The 20,471-nt window shown below is 46.3% G+C and overlaps 1 protein-coding gene across 3 annotated transcripts in view; it reads left to right on the top strand.

Annotated features, from left to right (window-relative positions):
- HECW1 (HECT, C2 and WW domain containing E3 ubiquitin protein ligase 1) overlaps nt 1–20,471 on the top strand; it is a 458,832-nt gene that overhangs the window by 120,220 nt on the left and 318,141 nt on the right. For 2 of the 3 annotated variants that reach the window (NM_001265810.1, XM_015133529.3), the window contains 1 exon segment: nt 10,447–10,504. In NM_001265810.1, coding sequence (NP_001252739.1) covers nt 10,478–10,504 — 27 coding nt within the window. In that variant the 5' untranslated portion in view covers nt 10,447–10,477. 3 annotated transcript variants of the gene reach the window in all.

The following is a 20,471-nucleotide window of genomic DNA, read 5'->3' as shown; positions in this document are numbered from 1 at the left end:
TGTCTGTAGAATCTGAAAATATTATCCAGTGGAAAAACATGTAATTGGAAAAGGTGGTGGTGCCATCCATTTAGCAGATCGATGATAGATTTCCTGGATGCCTCTCCTTCCCCGCAAAAGTAATTTCCATAAAAATAGTTTTATGAAAGCCTCCAAACTAGTACAAAATAATACTGTTGTAGAAGCTAGAAATAGGGATCGGTATATCTGACTCCAGAACTGATTTCCAGGATAAAGGTGCAACTGGACTCTGAAGATCAGCCCAGACCTCTGCCTGCCTGCACATTTCACCTGCCCTCTGTAGCTCCAGGCCTGCACCAGTCAGTCTCCACTTGCTCCTCTCCACTTGCTCCTCTCTTCCTGTGTTTATTGGAGCTCTCCAGTTCCCCAAAATGCAGCAAAGTTGGAAGTAGGTATAGCGACACAATGGGCATAATAGAAGCTGTGATAGCCACAATAGAAAAAGGCAGATTCAGAGAGAGAGACATGGAAACAGATTATAGTTTCTGGTACGGGAAAGACAAGATGCTTCATATCCAGAAATAAGCTTCATGGCAGGTAGCGAGATGAGCAGGTGAGGAGCAGCCAGCTTCTCTCCACAGTCTGCAAGAGCAGCGTAGGATATACAGGTTGCTAAACAAGCAAAAGGTTAGCCACAGGCTTTACAAATTAACATGCAATACCATCCTGCCAGTGACAGCTCTCTTCTATCTACAATTCTGCCAAATTCTCACCACCCACACCACTCCCACCCTGTTCACACCACCGTGATTGGCCTAGATTTTTGCAAGGTCTCCCAGCTTCCTCCCTCCTCTTCCTTCCAGTGTGTTCCTAAAGCAGCAGCAGGAGAGCTCCTGCTCAATGCCAGCCACATCATGTCACTTCCCCACTCAGGGTTCATCAGTGACTTCCCACCTTGCAATGTGTGAACACCAGAGTCCTTCCAGTGAACTCGAAGCCTAACACCACCTGGCCCCTTGTGACATCCCCAGCTTTATTTCCTTCTGTCCTCCCCTTTGTTCCGCATGTTCCGGCCACACTGGCCTCCGCAGATGCTCTCCCACCTCAGGCCTTTTAACCTGGAATATTCTTCCCTTGGGCAGGAATGGATACTTCCTTTTCTTCCTTCAGGTCTTTATTCAAAACCTCCTCATCTTTGAAGCTTTTTCTGGAGACCCAGGGAAACCTTCATCTCCTACCCACATCTTAACATTTCATTTCTCATTGTTTCTTGAAATTGCATGATCTCTAACATGTGCAGTTTACTTATTTATTGTGTTTTTGGTTGCTCTCTTCCCCTCAACATGAGCTCTACAGCCAGGGCCTGTGGGCTGTGTTGCTCACTGACATATTGCCTGATCCACAGTGCCTGGTATGTAGTTGGCCCACCACAGACATTTATTGAGTGAATCTGTGAATGAAAAGCCCCCTCCACATGAGGACCTGAAAGGAAATATGTGCACAGCAAATGAAACAAGTGCTGAATAAAGTCGCCTTTTGTGACTCTCTGGGTCCCTGTGCAGGCTTCTCCTCCCTATCTCATTGCCCCACAAGAGTGAATCACCAGCAAATCCCGCGAATCCTCTGCCAGACCCATGGTCCAGACCCAAGTCTTGACAACACTAGTCCCTTGGAAGCCAGCCAGAGCACACCTGGGGCTGGTCAGGTCAGGAGAGCCTCCCCTGGAACTGGCAGAGCCATATCCAAGGGAGCCCAGAGCTCTGTCCCTGGGGACCGTGCAGGAATAAGTGGAGCCCCCCTACCCCCACACCCAGCACCTTACTTGGGGTGAAATCCGCAGAGAGTTCCCCCTGTTCTGAGGAGTGGCCACAGCGGGAGGAGGTTTGGCACCCCTTGACTGGGGACCTCTGCCCTCCCAGCCTGCACTTCAGACCAGGAACCATGTTTAAAGATAATACTTGGGAACAAATACTAGGCTGATAAAAGACAACAGAGGGGAATCAGGGACTACTATTCTTTAAAAATGTGGAATAAGAGAGGCATCCTTGGCCCAAGCCTATGATCATTTCAGAAAACATTTTGAACTCAAGAAAAAGAAAACATGGACTACCAAGCAGCCAGGACTTTGCATGAGCTACATGAGGAAATCTATGAAGATTCATTTAAAGAATCAAAACAGGAATGTAATCCGTACAGAGACATGGTGCTCATGGATGGGATAACTTAACGTGCAAAACTTTTCCCTATTCATTTGTTAGTTTAATTTAATCCCACTAACAAGATATATGAGTCTTTATGTTCTGGAGGATGGCCAATGGGTCTCAGTATTGGGCTCTACTGGCACCTTAGTGGGGAGTCCTGAGTGTGGGCATGGGTGTGGGTGGCATTCTCTTACACATCCAGCACACTCCCCTGGGCCCACAGTCACCAGCTTTCTGGATTCTAGATGGACAAAAATGCAAGCACCGCTAAGATAACTTATTTCAAAAATTAATGAAGGGCTGGGCACGGTGGTTCACAACAGTAATCCCAGCATTTTGGGAGGCCAAGAGGGGCGAATCACTTGAGCCCAGGAGTTTGAGAACAGCCTGGGCAACATAGAAAGACTCCATCTCTTTTATAAAAATGAGAAATTAAAATTAATGATGGAGGTACCTGTGCTACCCAATGTGATACATGCAATAAATATAAAGTAAATATGTTTATATGTGCTAGTCCGTGTATACACACACATGCAAACACTAAAACTTCATGTGTGGGCATATGAATAGAAAGAGCAATAGGAGTAAAATCCTGAAATAGACACAAGTTAATAAGAAATCTCATATATTATGATATATTAAGTGATTACTTAATCTATATCATTATTTAAGTAATTACTAAAATTATTAAGTGATTTGGAAAACCATTCATGGGGAGAAAAGCTAAAATGAAATAGTGTGAATTCAAAGTGTCTGAGACAGATCTCAATTAATTTAGAAAGTTTCTTTTGGCAAGTTTAAGGCTGCACTCCTGACGGTGTCAGGAGGTCCTCTGAGGCCCAAGGTGGTTGGGGTACAGCTTGCTTTTGTACATTTTAGGGAGTCATGAGACATCAATCAATATGTTTAAGATGTACATTGCTTTGGTCCAGAAAGGTGGGAAAACTTGAAGCAAGAACTTCCAGGTCATAGGTAGATAAGAGACAGAAGGTTGCATTCTTCTGAGTCCTTGATCAGCCTTTCGCTGAATACTCAATGTAGTCTGGCTCGGTGAATCTGCATTTTTACATAAACAACAGGGCAGAGGAAGCAATCAAATATGCATTTGTCTCAGGTGAGCTGTGAAGATCAGCTGTCAGTTTACATTGCCAGGGTGAAATTCAACAGAACTGTTTGAGGGTAAAGATCTTGAGGCCCACAAGAAATTTCCTTGTGGGCACATTATGAGGGGGGTATGTAGCTTTTAAAAAATCTTTGTTAACTGCCTTATTTAGGAATAAAATGGGAAGCAGGTTTGCCTGCCGTAGTTGCCAGCTCGACTTTTCTTTTGGCTTAGTGATTTGGGGGTCCCAAGATTTATTTTCCTTTCACAATAGTAAATAAAACAAAAAAACTAACTATACCCAACAATAAAGTTCAGAAAGAAGACACTATAAAGGTAAAGTGAAAACTAGAGAGGAGAAAGAGGGAGGGAGGGAGGGAAGAAGGGAGGAAGGAAGGGGGGATGGGAGGGAGGGAAGAAAGAAAAAGAAGGAAGCAAGGAGGGAAGGAAAGAAGGAAGGAAGGTAAGAAAGGAGGGAGGGAAGGAAGAAGGCAGGGAGGGAGTGGGGAGGGAAAGTGTGACTGCCTAATGGAAGCTGGGGCTTCAGAGGTTCTGGGGAAAAGGGACATTGCCTTCAGTGTCTTAAAGGTATTTCTGACCAAAATAAAATGTAAATCACTGGAGAAGACCTGCCTGGAGCCCTCCTCAGCTCTTAAATGGAATGCTCTGACATCTTGTTGTGTGTTCAGCTCATCTGTTCAGTGTGTCTCCCTTCCTGAAGGGCAGGGACCACACTAGTCTTTGCAGGGTGGGCCACTGAGTATGGGCACTCTGGAACCAGGTGCCTGGCTCTGAATCTGCTTCTGCTCCTTACTACTTGCATGACATTGGGCATATTACAGCAACTCTCCATGCCTCAGTTTCCTCCTCTGTAAAGTGTAGACAGTCATAGCAACTGCCTCGCTAGATTATTGTGAGGATCAAATGGGTTAATATGTGTAAAGCACTCAGAACAGTGCCTGGCACATAGGAAGTCACATCAATACTAGAGATGAGTGTTTACCACTGTATCTGCAGTGCTCAAAACAATGCCAGCTATGTGGGAGACAGTCAATGCATGTTGGGTGACTCTGAGCCTGTTTTGCTAGATAATACCTCTCCAACTCCCTAAGAACACAAACAAACCACCCCTCAAGGATAACTGGTGACAGATTTTGAAAATAGAGGCAGAAGTGCACTTCATCAGTCTTTTTCTTTTTCCCCCACTTGCAAAAGCGCTGAGTAGGACTTACTCTGCTTGCATACCCATGGCGGGAAATTTAAATGAGATACTGAAGCCAATGGGAGAGGGCCCTTGGTTGCTCAGGGCAGAGTGAAGCCCGTATCCTTTGCGTAATTCTGCCCTTTCATATTGCTTTTTGTAAAAGGAAAATGTTTTGATAGTCTGTCACTGAAATCTGTTTTTAATGAAAACACCCTGAGATTAGCTATTATTCTTAGAAGACAGCTCTGTTGTGGAGTTATTCAAGGATGGAGTTCTATTATGTGTGTTTGCCAATCACAGATGTACCTCGGATGAAACGTGAAGGTTAGGGAAGAAAGGAAACAGTTCTGGGCTGAGCAGCAATAAAGTGCTGCATTGGGAGGGATGGAACTGGTCGGGAGGGGTCTCAGCTCATGGCCATGACGCTGGCCCCAGAGTGGGTGCTGGCCAGAAGCTGTCCCCACCCTGTTCTTACCACCTTGGCTCCAGGACCCACCTTGACTTCTCATGTGACTTTTCTCTTTGGTGCTCAGAATGAGAATCTGAGGAGTAAGGCCTGGGGAGGAAGAGGCCACCCCCACAGGTGGTCATATTTATATTGCCTGGTTATGGAGTTAGAACTGTTCCTTTAGGGACAAACTGGATCCCTTTGGACCAGTGTATCTAAGAACAAGGATGGGTCCCTCAGGTTGGGAAGAAAGTTCCAAATGGGACGTTAGGGAACATGGAAGTTTAAAGTGAAGCAATCTTTATTTTCTCCCTGTGTGTCATTGTTTAGCCATGGATATGCTAGAGAAGTGAATAAATATATGAATGAATGAAAATGAAAAATATATGAGTAAAATAAATATCTTTAAAAAGGAGTAGCCCACTGGCTATACCACTAAGTTCATGCTCTTCAAGTAAAGCCTGGACTATTTGTCAAAGCCTTTTTTTCCCTCTAATGTAAGAGGGACGTTCTGTCATAGTGGAGGGGCCTGGGAATTTGGAAGGCGTCGTTAAGTCATTGCTGACAGGAAATGATGCTATTAGGTGTTGGATCATAAAGAGACCTCCTCCCAGGAAAATGAATTCAGTGACAATAACACCATAATGTTATAGGACAGTACATTTTATATCTCCTGAAAATTGATGTTGGATCAAAACAAGGGACTGAAAGAAAATAGATTGGGACAAAACAAAATCATTCAGACCCCAAGTCATGCTGATGGAATCAAGGTCACAAAGTTCAAAACAGAACTTCCAACATGAGACCAGACGGCCGCTTTTTTGGCCTGCTATCCAGGCTGGCTGATGGCTGATGAATACTTGCTGTGACATCAGCCAAAAGGGAGAAGGTCTAGTGAAACTCTTCATCCCCCCTCTTGGGTTCTCTCCATAAAGCATAGTTTTATTAAATTAGCAAATGTAATTTTCTGGTCTCTAAGAAGAAGAAAATTTTTTAAAATCTCCTTCAAAATATGTGCAACTGAGCTTACTTTGTCTTTGCAAGGGTGTCTGGTGTGACGTTTCCGGAATTAACCACATATATGGGAATGCACACAGAGCCTCTTCCTTCCTTCGTGTACGGGGTTGGTCGGTCTGTTGGCAAATAGTTATCAGATGGCAAACACTGCGCTAGGGTCTTTGCCTGATAGAAGAGGAGAGCCGTAAATTTCCTTGAGGGGTTTGGGGTCAATGAAATAGGAATTGTATGTCTTTAAATATCTCTATAGCTTGGCACCTCCTGCTGGAACTCAACAAATCCTAAAAGCCAATTGTCTATACTTAGGACGACTTAAAATAATTGATAGTCACAATGATTTGTGAGGGGCAATTGCCCCAGCTGACCAGATTTCTGGGGATATCAGATACACCCACTTAAAATAAGTATAAATTATTTTTAAATATCACAAGCCCCCTTTGAGGACCAGCCACTCCCGGGCTTCTTAGCTGTGATGCCCTCTTAGAGGCCCAGACCTGTAGGCACATGTCCCTCCCAGAAGGCGGCACACTGGCTGGGCCGCCCTCAAACTGCCCCATAAAAAAAGAGAACCTTACCCGAACCAGGACTTCTGGCTTTCTTACAGTGTGGGGTTCAGAGTGACCGTTCATCCTGTTGTTTGTAGTCCGTATGGCGTGGCTTTTCAAAAGCAAATGTACTTTGTTTCTCTAATTAGGAAAAAAAGTTGTTTTTAAATGTCATCTTTCGCCAGGCGCGGTGGCTCACGCCTGTAATCCCAGCACTTTGGGAGGCCGAGGCGGGCGGATCACGAGGTCAGGAGATCGAGACCATCCTGGCTAACACGGTGAAACCCCGTCTCTACTAAAAATACAAAAAGTTAGCCGGGTGTGGTGGCAGGCGCCTGTAGTCGCAGCTACTCAGGAGGCTGAGGCAGGAGAATGATGTGAACCCGGGAGGCGGAGCTTGCAGTGAGCGGAGATCCAGCCATTGCACCCCAGCCTGGGTGACAGAGCAAGACTCCATCTCAAATAAATAAATAAATATCATCTTTTATATTGCTAGCTTTTATGTATTCCACCCATGAATGATCTTGACCTCTTCCTCAAAAAATCCTCCACTTATCAGATGACAGACCGAATGAAACACGAGGGAAGCAAAACAGTGAAACAATTTGTTTTAGCCTATGGTAAATCACAGTATGGTCTGAAGGGTAACATGCTTTCTAATATTTGGTTTTTAATCTTAGTTCATTTGGGTAGGGACAGATCGATATTTACCCAGGAGTGACATCCTGCTTGGCTCCTTTGATTTTTAATAATCCTAACTCTATTCAGTTGACCTAATGGCTGTGGCAGAGCATCAGGCCTTGGAGGTAGTGTCACTGCCAGTCAGTGCTGATAAGTAGTGACAGGCCCTGTCGGATGGTTGATTCACAGGGCTCTAGAGAGGTGCCAGGGGTTTACAGGGCATGAGCAGGGTGCAGCAGCCAGGACCTAAGGAGGAGCGGCCTTAGGCAGGGCCGGGCCTCCAACACCGCTCCGCTCTCCTGTTGCTGTGCTGCAAGGGTCGCAGAGGGACCCTCCCCACGTGACTTCCTGCTGCCCTGTGCCGAGCACTCCTAGAGGATTTTCCTGAGGGTCATGGCCACTTGAGTCCAACAGAGGAACTGGCTGTGTATAGCTGTGTATAAACTAGTTGTGCCTTTGAAGGAAGAATCATCTAATCTCAGGTTATTTTAAAGTAGTACTTTGTTGATTCCTATACTCTTCCTTGCCATTTCCTGGGGATTTCCTCTACCTGAAATCTGTGCACTCATTTGCTGCTGTCAGGCTGGATCCCAAATGGCAGAAGCAAGGGGCCATGCAGATCTGTATAGCTGAAGGTGGGCTGAGAGCAGGGAGTAGAAGTACTCATCAGGTGGCTTTTGTGTAGACAGGTCACTTGGTCCCCATCTGATTCCTTCATTTCTTTGGGCTCCAGTTTATTCCTGATGGAAGAGGGTTCCATCCAGGTTCTCTTTGGTGGAGTGGGGTAAGCTTCCAGGATCTGGAGCTGGATCCTTTTTGCTCCCCATTCACTTTCTTTATAAAGTCTCCACTTCTGCTCTCATTCCTTTCTTATTTCCAGAGTCAAGCTTTGCAGTTAAAAAATTAGTAAACTGTAAAGAAACAATTTACAGTAAACTGTAAAGTGAAATACACCAGTATCCCCAGTGCTAAGTGCTAAATAGATAATGTCTAAACAGCCCATTTGAATGGTCTTTTTTCCTCTTCTTTTTACTCTCCTAATGTGCATGCATGTGTGTGTTTAATTAATTGGATCAACATCTGGCTTAGGACAGTGAGCACGCCCTGTACCAGGCTCTGTGCTAAGTGCTGAGGATGGCAGCCCCAGCTCCCAGAGAATTCTGAGTCAATTTTGCAAGATAGATGTTAAACAAATACATACATAAATAGTTCATTAGAATTATTTTTTAAAACTGTCAAAAAACAATAACTACAGGGTACTATTCCCAGGCCTCTGTTGTGGGGGAAGGGGAAGCACAGGGAAGGCCAAGGAGTGAGGGGTGTGGAGGAAGAAGGGCTGAGGGCAGCTCAGGTCAGGCAGCTGGCTGGCATCTGGCTGGACAGCACACTGGCATCTCCAAGGAAGGGGGAAAATAAGTGCCTCTGGAGACTGTGGGATTCCCAAGTGGCCAGAGTGTCACAGGTCAGGAGGAGGGAGGTAGCAGTGAGGCCGGGGAGGAGGGAGGGCCAGATCCACTTTGCATGTTTGTATAAAGTAAGTCTCAAACTGGTATTTAAAGCTTTAGCCTAAAGGAAGTGTGAAGCCACTAAAACAAGGAAGGGCGACATCAGGTTTCCTTTTTCAATAAAGCGTTCTGTCCATTGTGGAGACTGTATTAAGAGCAAAGGTGCAGACGAGGAGGCCGGTTAGGCTCCATGGGAGTTGAGTGGGAGAGGGAGGTTTGGTCCATGCTGAAGGAGGCAGAAATGGTGAGAGGCAGATAAATTCTAGAACCATTAAGAGGCAGGAACAGATGAACTCAGTGCTTGGTTGGACAAAAAGGATGGAGAAAGAGGACTGGAGAAAGAAAGCTGTCCAAGTTCCTGACAGGGAGTTCTAAGCGGTGAAGGAACCATGACTAAGGCTGGACTTTTAAGGGAGGCGTGGGCATAGGAATAAAGACCCTGAGTTTTTCTTGCACGGTGCTTGGGTGGCTGCGCAAAGCTCCAGTGGATGGGACTGGATTTGGACATCAGATGAGTGCTCTGACCTATCACAGAAATTGGAGAGTTGGCAATGTTCACATGGTAACTAAGGCCAGAGGCAGGGACATGGCCCTAGTGTGTTCCTTCTTGCATCTTTTCCTAGTTGGCCCTTCTCCAAGGGGGAAGGCAGTGCAGGGGAGCCTGCAGATGGGGCAGAGCTGGGGCAGCTTGAGAACCAGCCGGGAAGCCGGTGGCTGTGGCAGGGAGTAGGAAGGAGCAAGGGTGCTGCACGGTGTGCATCACCACTGAGAAGTCCAGTAGCATCCACCAGCGCGTTGGACACAGAGCAGGATCTCAGTACGTGGATGTTGAATTCTCTCCCTCTTCTATTCAGATCTACTTGGACCAGGGTTGAGAACATAATCTCTGCACCCAGAATGCAAGCTTGCTACTCGTTTCTTACACGAATTCATTTGTCAGCAAAGCTTCAGGTTTCATCGGGGTTTGGGAATGCTGACATTATAGACTGCTTTTTTTCTGGAATCAGGCCATATTGATTATTTTCATGGTGACTGTAACTCCAAAGGAAGATGAGGTTATCAAATCAGAATAAAGACTCATGAACCAAAACAGTACCTGGATTAAGAGGGCCCTGATAGACGATGCCATCAGCAACTTTCCCATGCCTGGTATCTCTGCTCAAGTCCTGTATGCTAATTTTGGACATGGTAGCTCTAAAGTGCCAGTGGTGAGACCAGTGATGCCAAGTTGATTGTGGTGACAGTCACTCTGCAGGACAACAAGTGGAAGGGGACAGCACTTCTTGAGTCTTTCCCATCTGAGTAAATGCCTGAGGGAGTAAGGGCACTGAAACAGGCAGTGAATTTTCAGCAGTTTAATTGTAGATTCCCCTTCCTTTGTGGTCGAGGGAGCTTCAGGAGTGGATCATATGTGAGGATGCTTTTAGGTGGCCTTCTCAGACAGCTGGGAGAGCAGAACTTCTCTTTCCCCACAAACACCTACACCAAATCTTTGTTTCTTGAAAAAGAAAAAAAAATTCTAGGCCCATGGGTCTCATTCCTTAAATTAAAATTTAAAATCAAATCAAATTACTTATGGCACAGAATAATGTTGCTTGCAACTTTTTATCCACTTTATCAAAATGAGTGTGGTCCTTGTGTGATGTTTCCTTTTGCACGTCGGTTGCCCAGGCCAGGTATCTTGGCAGGGGTGGGGGGAACAATGTTGTTTGTGCGGGTAATGTTGCTGATTTTGTTTGCTTGGGATACACGCTAAGTTAACCTCGTTGGACTTTTCCCCAGGAATTGATGCGCGTACACGTGGTGGGTCATTATGCTGCTGCACCTGTGTAGTGTGAAGGTCAGTGTGCTTTTCTGATTATAAGAAACCATCCATGTCATTCCATTATAAACCCACTCCACTCATAATGGAATGTGCCTCAGCCCAGGGCCATTGCTGTTGCCCAGCCCAGGAATTATCTCAAGTGTGGCTGGACATTTGAGATCCATCACCCTCCCTCCCCACCACCTGCATCCACCCCAGAATTCGACTGTGCTCCATTTTGAGATGATGTTTTTGCATGTCGAGTCCTCCTTGTGTGATGTGAACGTACAGTTGTTACAAGTGAATTTGTACCTGGAAACACTCTATGATGCTACTTCCAGAATTATAGCCGAGAGCTCCGCTGTCTAGGGGTAATTGCTGTACAGTTGATATGGACAGACAGAAATAGGCCTTGAGACAAGAGCAACGGCTTCTCCTCCTGACTCAGAGCCAGGCCATCCTCTAGGAGGCTGATGGCTCATTAGGATGGGCCCTTGCAGCAGGGTGCCTTTCCCTGAAAGTACTTTCCACCAGCTCCCCAAGACTTCCTGCCAAGGCTCCTCCTTCCTCTGTGTCATGGTTTTACTTTTGGTGACAGCCCCGGTTTACAGTCATCACAGCGCACATTTACTGGGCACCATGCATCATGGTAGGTATGATCATTGTCCCCATTTGATGTACAAGGGAACTGGGTCATAGAGGGTTGACTGATTGCTCTGAAGTCTCCCAGTAGGTAAATGAGGAGCATTGATTCCAACTGAGGTCTGCCTGTCTGAGCTGGAGTCCATCCACTGGGCCCTGTGCTGTTTGGGTAATACTCAGCCAATCCTGATGTAAGGCTTTTCTCTAAAAAATAAATAAAAGCCCACATTTGCATAGCACTTTGCAAATTTATTAAGCATATCCACATGCATACTCAGCGAATCCTTGAAATAACCCTGCAAGAAGAAGAGGGACGCCCTGAGATGTTCAGTGCGTGCCTTGCTACGCGTCAGTGGGCGGAAGGGTGAGGCCACGCTCGCATGCAGAGGCAGCTTCTCCTCTGCCACAGGGCCCTGCTGCCTACTCATGCAGAGGGCAGCTCTCTTAATTCACAAGTTCTGCCTAATGCACTTAAAGAATGAGCATAGCATGTGTTGGATTCAGGAAGCATTAAATTAATACTTAATCCTGTGCTGCCAAACATCCAGGAATAGTCTCAGCACAGTCACTTAAATTCCCCTTTGTTTCCTTGAGTATCCCAGCTTGGTGTGCGCTCAGGAGCCACTTCCTCTGTACTATTTTCACACCTCAGAGCTCAGCAGAGCCTTGATTTCCCCAGTTCACTCAGTTTACTCCACCCTCCAGCTGTCCCTTAGGGAAGGTGTAACTTTTGCTAAGAGAAAGTTTTCATAGCAGTCAGTCTGTCTGCATTCCCTTTGGACTTCGGTGTTTTCTCTTTGGCTTTAAAGATAGAGTGAGAAATATTTTTTAAATACCAAGCAGTTCCTTCTGGGTGCATTTCACATTCAGGAAAAATGCCCCCTCTTTCTTCTTTCCAGGATTAGTGTCCTTGGGAAGTTAGGGCTTCTCAGTCCTAGACAATCTCAGCTCATGGCATCTTCAGATACAAGCTTTGCCTTGAAATGAAACTCCTGGAACCGAACAGCAAAGCCAAATATGCACACAGATCATCACAGGGGATTTTATTCAGTGATCCAGGAAACACGAAGGCCAAGTATTCTCCCCTGACATTTATATGAGTGAGTTCTCACCAGGTAACATGAGAGAAGACTGGGATCCCAGCTGATGCTGTCAACGACTTAGCTTGTGAAACAAAACATGAGCATGAGTACAGCCTCCTGCAATGACACAGGGAACCTGAAAGGACAGGATGCAGCAGCCTTATTTCCAGGTTCCCTGGAAGGTAAATGCAAAGCTTTTCACTTTACCAAACCTTACTCGGTAAAGGGAATCTATGGCCCCGTAACTTCTGTGCTTTCATGTAAATCTTCAAAATTAAAAATAATGCCAAAGTTCCCGACACCTTCCCCTAAATTTATAAGAAGATTCATCATGCTCTGAAATGAGTCTGCAGCACTACTAGCTGGACTTATAAAAATATCTGGAAATAAGCTCTGGAGGCTAAGGTGGGAGGATCGCTTGAGGCCAGGAGTATGAGACCAGCCTGAGCAACATAGCGAGATCCCATGTCTACGAAAAATTTTTAAAAAAATTAATTGGGCATGGTAGTGTGTGCCTGTAGTCCCAGCTGCTGAGGAGGCTGAACGGGGAGAATCGCTTGAGCCCACGAGTTCAAGGCTACAGTGAGCTATGATGGCACCACTGCATTCCAGCCTGGGTGACATAGCAAGACCTTGTCTCTAGAAAAAAAAGAAAATAAAAGAAATAAACTAGGCATCATTTAATTGACCACTTAATGTCAGTATATTTTCAGCTTCTGGAATGATCCTCAGTAGGATGAATGCTCATCTCTGAAAGAGGCTCATACAAGGGAGAATTTTATGCTATAACCACCGGTTCTCAACCAGGGGTACATCGCAAACCACCAAGTCTAGCTTCGCATGTGAAGCCCGCCTACTTGCACACTGAAAAGGTCTCTAGGTGATTCTGGTATGCACTCCTGGTTGAGAAACACTAGCTAGACCTGATGGGAACTAAGCCTGTCCACTTCTGTGAATAAGAGAATGAGAAAGAAATCTGTGCTGAAGATCTTTATGCTACAAAAACAAGTATCTTGTCACCCAAAGATGGCTTTCTGAAGCCTATCAAAGGCCCTCTGCGGAGAAAAAACAAAACATGCATTGCAAATGACTGGCATCTCTGTGTCTGTTAGGTCCCCTGAGAGGGCAAGAGAGAACTAACGCTTGTGACAGGGAAAGGGAAGAAGTGGAATTGTGTGGGGGCTGCAGCTTGGCAGAGCCTCTGCCAGCCCAGTGGACTCTCAGGAGCAAAAACAGCCTGTTCAGAGACCCAGTGTTGGGTGGGAATGGCGAGGCCCTTGCACTCCCACCTAGCTTAGTGTTAGGCCAAGGCACCCTAAAAAGAACCAGAGAACCCCTCCAAACATAAGTAGAATGGAAGGAGTTGGTGGCTGGAAGCTGTCAGCTAATAGCATCCTGACAACTGGGCAATGAATCTGTTTTTAAAAGAGAAAGCACAGCTCCATGTCTGCTGTACTCTCCAAAGACCAGAAAATCAGCTTCTCTGGGCTGTGCAGAGTTTAGCTCTGTTTTGACTGCAACGCCAAGGTGTGGTCCTTTGGTGGAATGTACTGCCTTAAGGTAGAGGAATGAAGGGAGGACAATGGACGAAACAAGCAGGAAAACTTGGTTCATTTGATTTCCTTCTGTTTAGGGCATGTGCTAGATGGCAGGACATGGAAGAATAGGGCACTAAAATTCGAGGGATCATAATAACTTCTCATGTTGAAAGTGAAGCCCAGACCAGGCACAGTGACTCACACCTGTAATCCCAGAACTTTGGGAGGGGGATATCAGGAGGATAGCTTGACACCAGTCTATATAAGCCTGGGCAACATAGTGAGACCCCATCTCTAATAAAAATTTAAAAATTTAGCCAGGCATGGCAGTGCGCCTGTAGTCGCAGCTACTCTGGTGGTTGAGGCAGGAGAATTGCTTGAGCCCAGGATTTAGAGGCTGCAGTGGGCTATATTCGTGCCATTGCACTCCAGCCTGGGCAACAGAGTGAGATGCTATGGAAGGAAAGAAAGAAAGAGAGAGAGAGAGGAAGGAAGGGGAGAGGGAGGGAGGGAAGAAGGAAGGAAGGAAGGAAGGAAGGAAGGAAGGAAGGAAGGAAGGAAGGAAGGAAGGAAGGAAGGAAGGGAGGGAGGGAGGGAGGGAGGGAGGGAGGGAGGGAGGGAGGGAGGGTAAGGAAGGAAAGAAGGGAAAGAAGAAAAAAGAGAAAAAAAGAAAAAGGAAGGAAGGAAGGAAAAGAGGAAAAAAGGGAGAAAAAAAGAAAAAGGAAGGAGGGAAGGAAGAAGGAAAGAGAGGAAAAAAGAGAGAAAAAAGTAAAAGGAAGGAGGGAAGGAAGGAAGGAGAGGAAAAAAGAAAAAGGAAGAAGGGAAGGAAGGAGAAGAAAAAAAGAAAGAAAGAAAAAGGAAGGAAGGAGAAAGAGAAAGAGAGAAAGAAGAAAGCAAACAAGAAGGGAGGGAGGGAGAGAAGAAGGAAGGAAGGAAGGAAGGAAGGAAGGAAGGAAGGAAGGAAGGAAGGAAGGAAGGAAGGAAGGAAAGGAAGGAAGGAAGGAAGGGAGGGAGGGAGGGAGGGAGGGAGGGAAAACAATGGAGGGAGGGAAGAAAGAGAAAGATAAAGGAGAGGAGGAGAAGTGAGGAGAGGAGAGAAAGAAGAAGAAAGAGAAGAGCCCAGAGAGGCTGTGTGTCATCGGAGGTCACCCAGAGACCGCAGGGCTGAGGTGGAGCCCCAGAGCTCCTGACAGCACACCCCTCTCCTGACACAGAATGAGCCTTGTTACATCACTCTCCTTCACTCCAAACTCTACACAATAAAGAAAATCTGTGGCTCCAGAACTTTCATGTTCTTGCTTAAATCTTCCAAACTGAAAATGATCCTGAGGTTCCCTATACCATACCCCGCCCCACCAAGTCCTTCATCTAGACACATCCTGGGTCTAGAATGTATCAGGAGACAGAGGTGTAGATCCTCAGGCGTCTGAAACCACAGCCAGCTTCCCTAAACTTCCACTATATCTCTGGCTTGCTTTTGGTTATAATGTTGTGCAAACATAAATTGACAGTCATGAGAAGCCTCTCTTCTAACTCTGCAATTTGTCATCCTGACACCAACAGAAAATCAGGACATCATTAATTCTCTGCACTTATTGATTTGGGACCTCCATTGTAAGGCTGGCGTCTTTCCTCGCCCTCCTCCTCCTCCTCCTCCTTTTCCTCCTCCTTCTCCTGTCCATCTTCCCCTATCTCCCCGTTCTCCTCCTGTTTCCCCTCCCCCTCCTCGTAGTTTTCAGGGTCGGAGTCCTAAGCCACTCTATTGCAATAGCTACCAAAGAGAAAGGGGCTGAATCTGTGTGCATGTGAGGCCACGATCTCTAGACCCCACTGACTGAGGGGCCGCCCTGCCTCCCCTCCAGCTCTTCTCCAGTCACTGCCTGAACTCAGCTCTCCTGGACCTTAGGAGATAAATAGTGTGGTCCAGCACTGCCCTGGGTGAGCTGAGTCATGCCCTTGACAGGGTCGAGGAGCTCCCGTGAGGAGACCAATCGCCTAGCGTGAATCTTCTTCGGGGACTGCTCGCCCTCTGCCCCCTAAGTGCTGGGCGCCGCCCGTCCCCACCTCCATCAGAACTCGGGTCATCTGCAGAGCCTCGGCTGCTGCCAGGTACCCGGGTGTGACTCCACCACCACCATTTTCCCAGCAGGAAGCAGCAAGCTCAGCACAGAAATAAAACTGTCCTGCTGAGTCGCTCACAGCCTGTCCCAGTAACTGTTCCGGAGCGTCAGCCTGACACAGCACCCCTGGAGGACCACGCCGTGCGGGCTGCAAGCCTCGCCCTTAACCATGCCCAGCAGGACCAGAGCCGCCAGCACAAATCAAGGTCCTGGCCATTGAACAACTTCTGAGCCTGCACTTTAAGAAGGCGCTCTTGTTTTGAATACGTAGTCTGTCCTGTTCTTTCAAAGTAAGTGCTTTTTATCAAGGGCCTGGACTGTCTTTTAAACATATTTTTTTCTCACTTGTACATTAAAGGGAAATGTATTTCTGTCTAGAAAAGGAGACCGGGAGAGGAATGAGACTGTGCAGTATTCAGGCTTGGTTTAAACTAGGGCATGCACACGGCATAGCTATTTTCTTCAGGCAGCATGTGGCCAAAAAACATGCGTGTGTAGCTGACTGTTTTGAGCTTTGTTTATTTTAAGTACTGTATACTGAGGGATTTTGTTCAAGCAAAGGAGTACCAGCTTTATATGCAGCCACAGATGCCTCTCTTGCTTGGTAGTGCTAGATTTAGAGCTCAAAATTTTCCTTTTCAGCAAGAACTAGAAGTTCCCTAGTAGTATTTTTCCCCTCATGCCTGTTTGCACTGTGCAGAATTCTTAGAGAACACGGCTTTGCAAATGTTCTGCGGCAGTCTCAGGATAGCACGGTATGTCAGCAGATATGGGTCCCGGGCCTCTTTGCTTAGCTATGCTTTCTTAATGCAGGTTCTTGCTTTACACGATTTCAAACAATAACTCAGTATTTTCATGATCACAGCTGAATATACGCCACGGATGGATGTGTGTTTTTCTTCCTCTCTTGCAGATTTTAACCAAAACACACACACACAGAAATACAAACTAAAAATGGATTTGGGAGCATTGTATTCGTCTTAAAATTTTTGGATAGGGATTATCCTGGGTCACTCTGGTCCACAGCAGCCTCATGAACTATTCTGAATTCGATGTCAGACCCTGAAATGAGGGGTCTGTGACACCAGCTCAGCCTGGCTTGGATGTTATAGATGGGAGCATGGACCAGTCATTCCTTTTCAACTGGGCCACTATTTATTGAGCGCCTACTGTGTACCAGATATGGTCAAAGAAGGAGAGATACAGTTGTTAGCAAACAGGTCTCTGGCCGCCTGGAGGTTTTATTCTGAGAGGAGGGGTGTCAGAAAATGAAGAACCCACACAAGTGCAGAACACGGTGTAAAGCCCTGGGAAGTGCTAAGAAGAGAGGCCAGGGGAAAGAAGGTGGAGAAGGGAGCGCCAGGAATGCCCTGTGTGTACCTGCCCTGCCTTGTACCTCTGCCTCTGGGTTCAGTCTAAACACCCATGCTGTCTCTCTATACTTGCGTAAAAAAATAGCCCAGAGGTCACCAACTCATGCTTCTTTGCAAGTGTATTTTATTTGGCTGCCGGTGTTTTTTTATTTGATTTTATTAATGGCTTTTTAAATAAAAATAGGCAATTTATATAAAAATTCAGAATCTTAGCTTCTCTTGAAAAAAATCAAAAGCTCCTACAGTCCTGGGCCCACCCTCTGCTTGGCCACAGAGCTGAGTGAGGAGGGCCCTGTTAGGCCGGAGGGCATATGACCTTCAGCTCATCACCGCTCCTGCTTAACTCACCTCCTCTGAAGGCAGCTGTGTTTTAGCCTATTTTGTTGCTGGCCCTACAGTCATTCATTACTTCTCCCAGGGCAGCAATGCTTCCGGTGTCAGGACCCCACCCCCCTTACCGGATGGGCCCTGTGGGTGCTTCCTCCTCTGGCTTTCCCTCCCAGTCATTTTATTGAGGTTTACCTCTCCTTGAGGGCTGCAAGGGGCTGTGGAGGTACCATGCTGTCGGAGTCCCGGGCCAAGTCGCAGAAGCCTCTGTTGAAGAATGGGCCCTGTCCTTCTGCAATTCCAGATGCCTTTTGCTTAGCCTAGTGGGACAGGGAACCGAATGTGGATGCACAAAAATCTAGTTCCTTTCTGTTTTCTTTTATTTTTTTGAGACCGAGTCTTGCTCTATCACCCAGACTGGAGTGCAATAGCGTGGCCTCGGCTCACTGCAACCTCCGCCTCCCAAGCAATTCTCCAGCCTCAACCTCCTGAGTAGCTGGGATTACCAGTGCCTGCCAACACGCCCAGCTGATTTTTGTGTTTTTAATGGAGATGGGGTTTCACCATGTTGGCCAGGCTGGTCTCGAACTCCTGATCTCAGGTGATCCACCCGCCTTGGCCTTCCAAAGTGCTGGGATTACAGGCATGAGCCACCATGGCTGGCCACAAAATCTAGTTTCTTTGTACTCATTATACTCACAGGTCTAAATGGCTAAGATGCTCTTGGAGTTATGGGTTCATTGCACTCCTGCTTGATTAAACCCCAGCCCATGCTCTGGTTACTTCATCTTTTCTCCCTTATACGATTCTACCCGCAAAGTCCTTCTCAGACTCTTTCTTCCCCAAATGGAATTAGCCTAAGCATATGTTATTTTGCTCCAGTTACTGTTTATTTCCATGTAGCTGTTCAGAGTAGAATGCTATTACCTGACAGGTAGGCGTCAGGTAATCGCAAGGGGCAGTGTCATTCATCCAAGCTGGACCCAATGCTCTAGGGGGTACATTTCACAGGGTCCTTGGCTCACCTTGTAAGAATCTCAGCATCCAGCAGTATCCTCCTCCTGTCTCCATTGATTCAACCAATGTTGGTCTAGAATTCACTCCCTTACCATACAGAATATTTCCAAATGTGCACCATTATCAGAACCACACACCTGCGAGCCCTCTACTCAACATATAAGTGTGCTTTTCACTTACATTCATCACCCTTCCTTGCTCCATGATAGATAATAGGTTCTTCTCTGGTCAACGCCTTCTCCTGCTACGTGGGTCTTTCTTCACTTCAGTAGCTCACCTCTGAGTGTCCTCTCCAACTTTCTGCCCCCAGTCAGTATCCGTGTAAGTGAGGAGCTGTCTGAGGCTCACTCCCGGGGCTTCTGGTTCTTCTGCTGAGAGTGGATCTCTTCATAGCTGTCTTAGGGCCATGTGTACTTACACCCAAGAACCGGCAGCTTTAGCATCACCTGGGAGCTCAGAAAAGTAAACTCCGGAGCCCACTCCAGAAATGCTGAATCAATCTCCGCACTTTAATAAGATTTCCAGGTAATTCATGTAGACATTTAAGTTGGGAACACACTGGCTTATACCATGGCCCAAGCCATGCAGAGGCTTTCACAGCTACCTCTGGGCCCATTGATCCCAGTCTCTCATTAAAAACTCCTTTCACCAATGTAGAGATGTCATTTGATCATTGGTTATGAGTTCCCACAGTCATACCCATGCATTTTGTAACCTTCATCATGGATAGACTCTCCATCTATTAGTAAATATCACTAGCAGTTGGCCAGACTATAAAAGATCCTTGGGAGCTGAGTCATTCATTATAAAACACCTAAATGGTTACTGGGGAAAAGCAATCTTGCAGTATAGTTTAACAGTAGATGTAGAATGTGGAAAAACTAATTAAAGTCAATAAAAGACAGTTGTTGTTAAATAGCCTGTTAACCGCCAATTGAACAAGACAGAAAAGTGGTTAAGAGCTGACACAGAAGTCCAGTGGCCAACCTTGATTAGAGTTCAGCTTTGCTTCCAGCTGCGTAACCTTGGGGGCATTATTTAGCCCAGTCATTTGCAAGTCTGTCTGCTCAGTAAAATCATCTGTAGAGCTTGGACAGGGATTTTCAGCTGCTTGGGATTTACCTAGTTCAGTAGCTGGTCAAGGCTCAAACAGCTGCACTTAAAAAAAAAAAAATTCTTGGTCATTTTGATGCACAGCCCGGTTTGGGAACCACTGGCAACCTCTTGGAGCCTCTCATTGCCCCTTTCTGGAATGAGGACAGTAATAGAGAAGCTTCTTGAGTTTTTGAGAGAATTGAATGGTAGCATGAAGGGAAGGAAGGGTCCTGCCACGTGCCTACACATAGTTGTTGCTCACTCATTGGTAGTGATGATGACAGTGATGACCATGGTGGTGGTGATGGTGAGGAGACAGGCTCCATTTACACACCCACTGAATAAACTCAAATCTAGCCTCCTTTATTTCTCAAATACAAGCCTTACTTTATATACACATCTGTTTAGAAGCCCACAAACATGGATTGTGAGAATAAACCCTATCATTTTATTATGGCTGCTGGTAGCTCTGTTCTAAGCTTGATTCCACCTTTTAATAACTCTGACTTAGGTTTGTTCAGTGCCTTCAGTTTTCCAAGGGCTTTAAATACATCATCAACTTTTACATTCCCTCCGATGTTAAGAGATGTGCATTGGGAGGCCAAGGGGGGTGGGGGTGGATCACCTGAGGTCAGGAGTTCAAGACCAGCCTGGCCAACATAGTGAAACCCTGTCTCTACTAAAAATGCAAAAATATTAGCTGGGCATTGTGGCAGGTGGCTGTAATCCCAGCTACTGGGGAAGCTGAGGCAGAAGAATTGCTTGAACCTGGGAGGCGGAGGTTGCAGGGAGCTGAGATCGCGCCATTG

This window comes from Macaca mulatta, chromosome 3 (assembly GCF_049350105.2).
Source record: "Macaca mulatta isolate MMU2019108-1 chromosome 3, T2T-MMU8v2.0, whole genome shotgun sequence".
Taxonomy (NCBI): Eukaryota; Metazoa; Chordata; class Mammalia; order Primates; family Cercopithecidae; genus Macaca; species Macaca mulatta.
The sequence above is the reverse complement of the archived record's forward strand: the minus strand, read 5'-3'. Positions and strand labels throughout refer to the sequence as shown.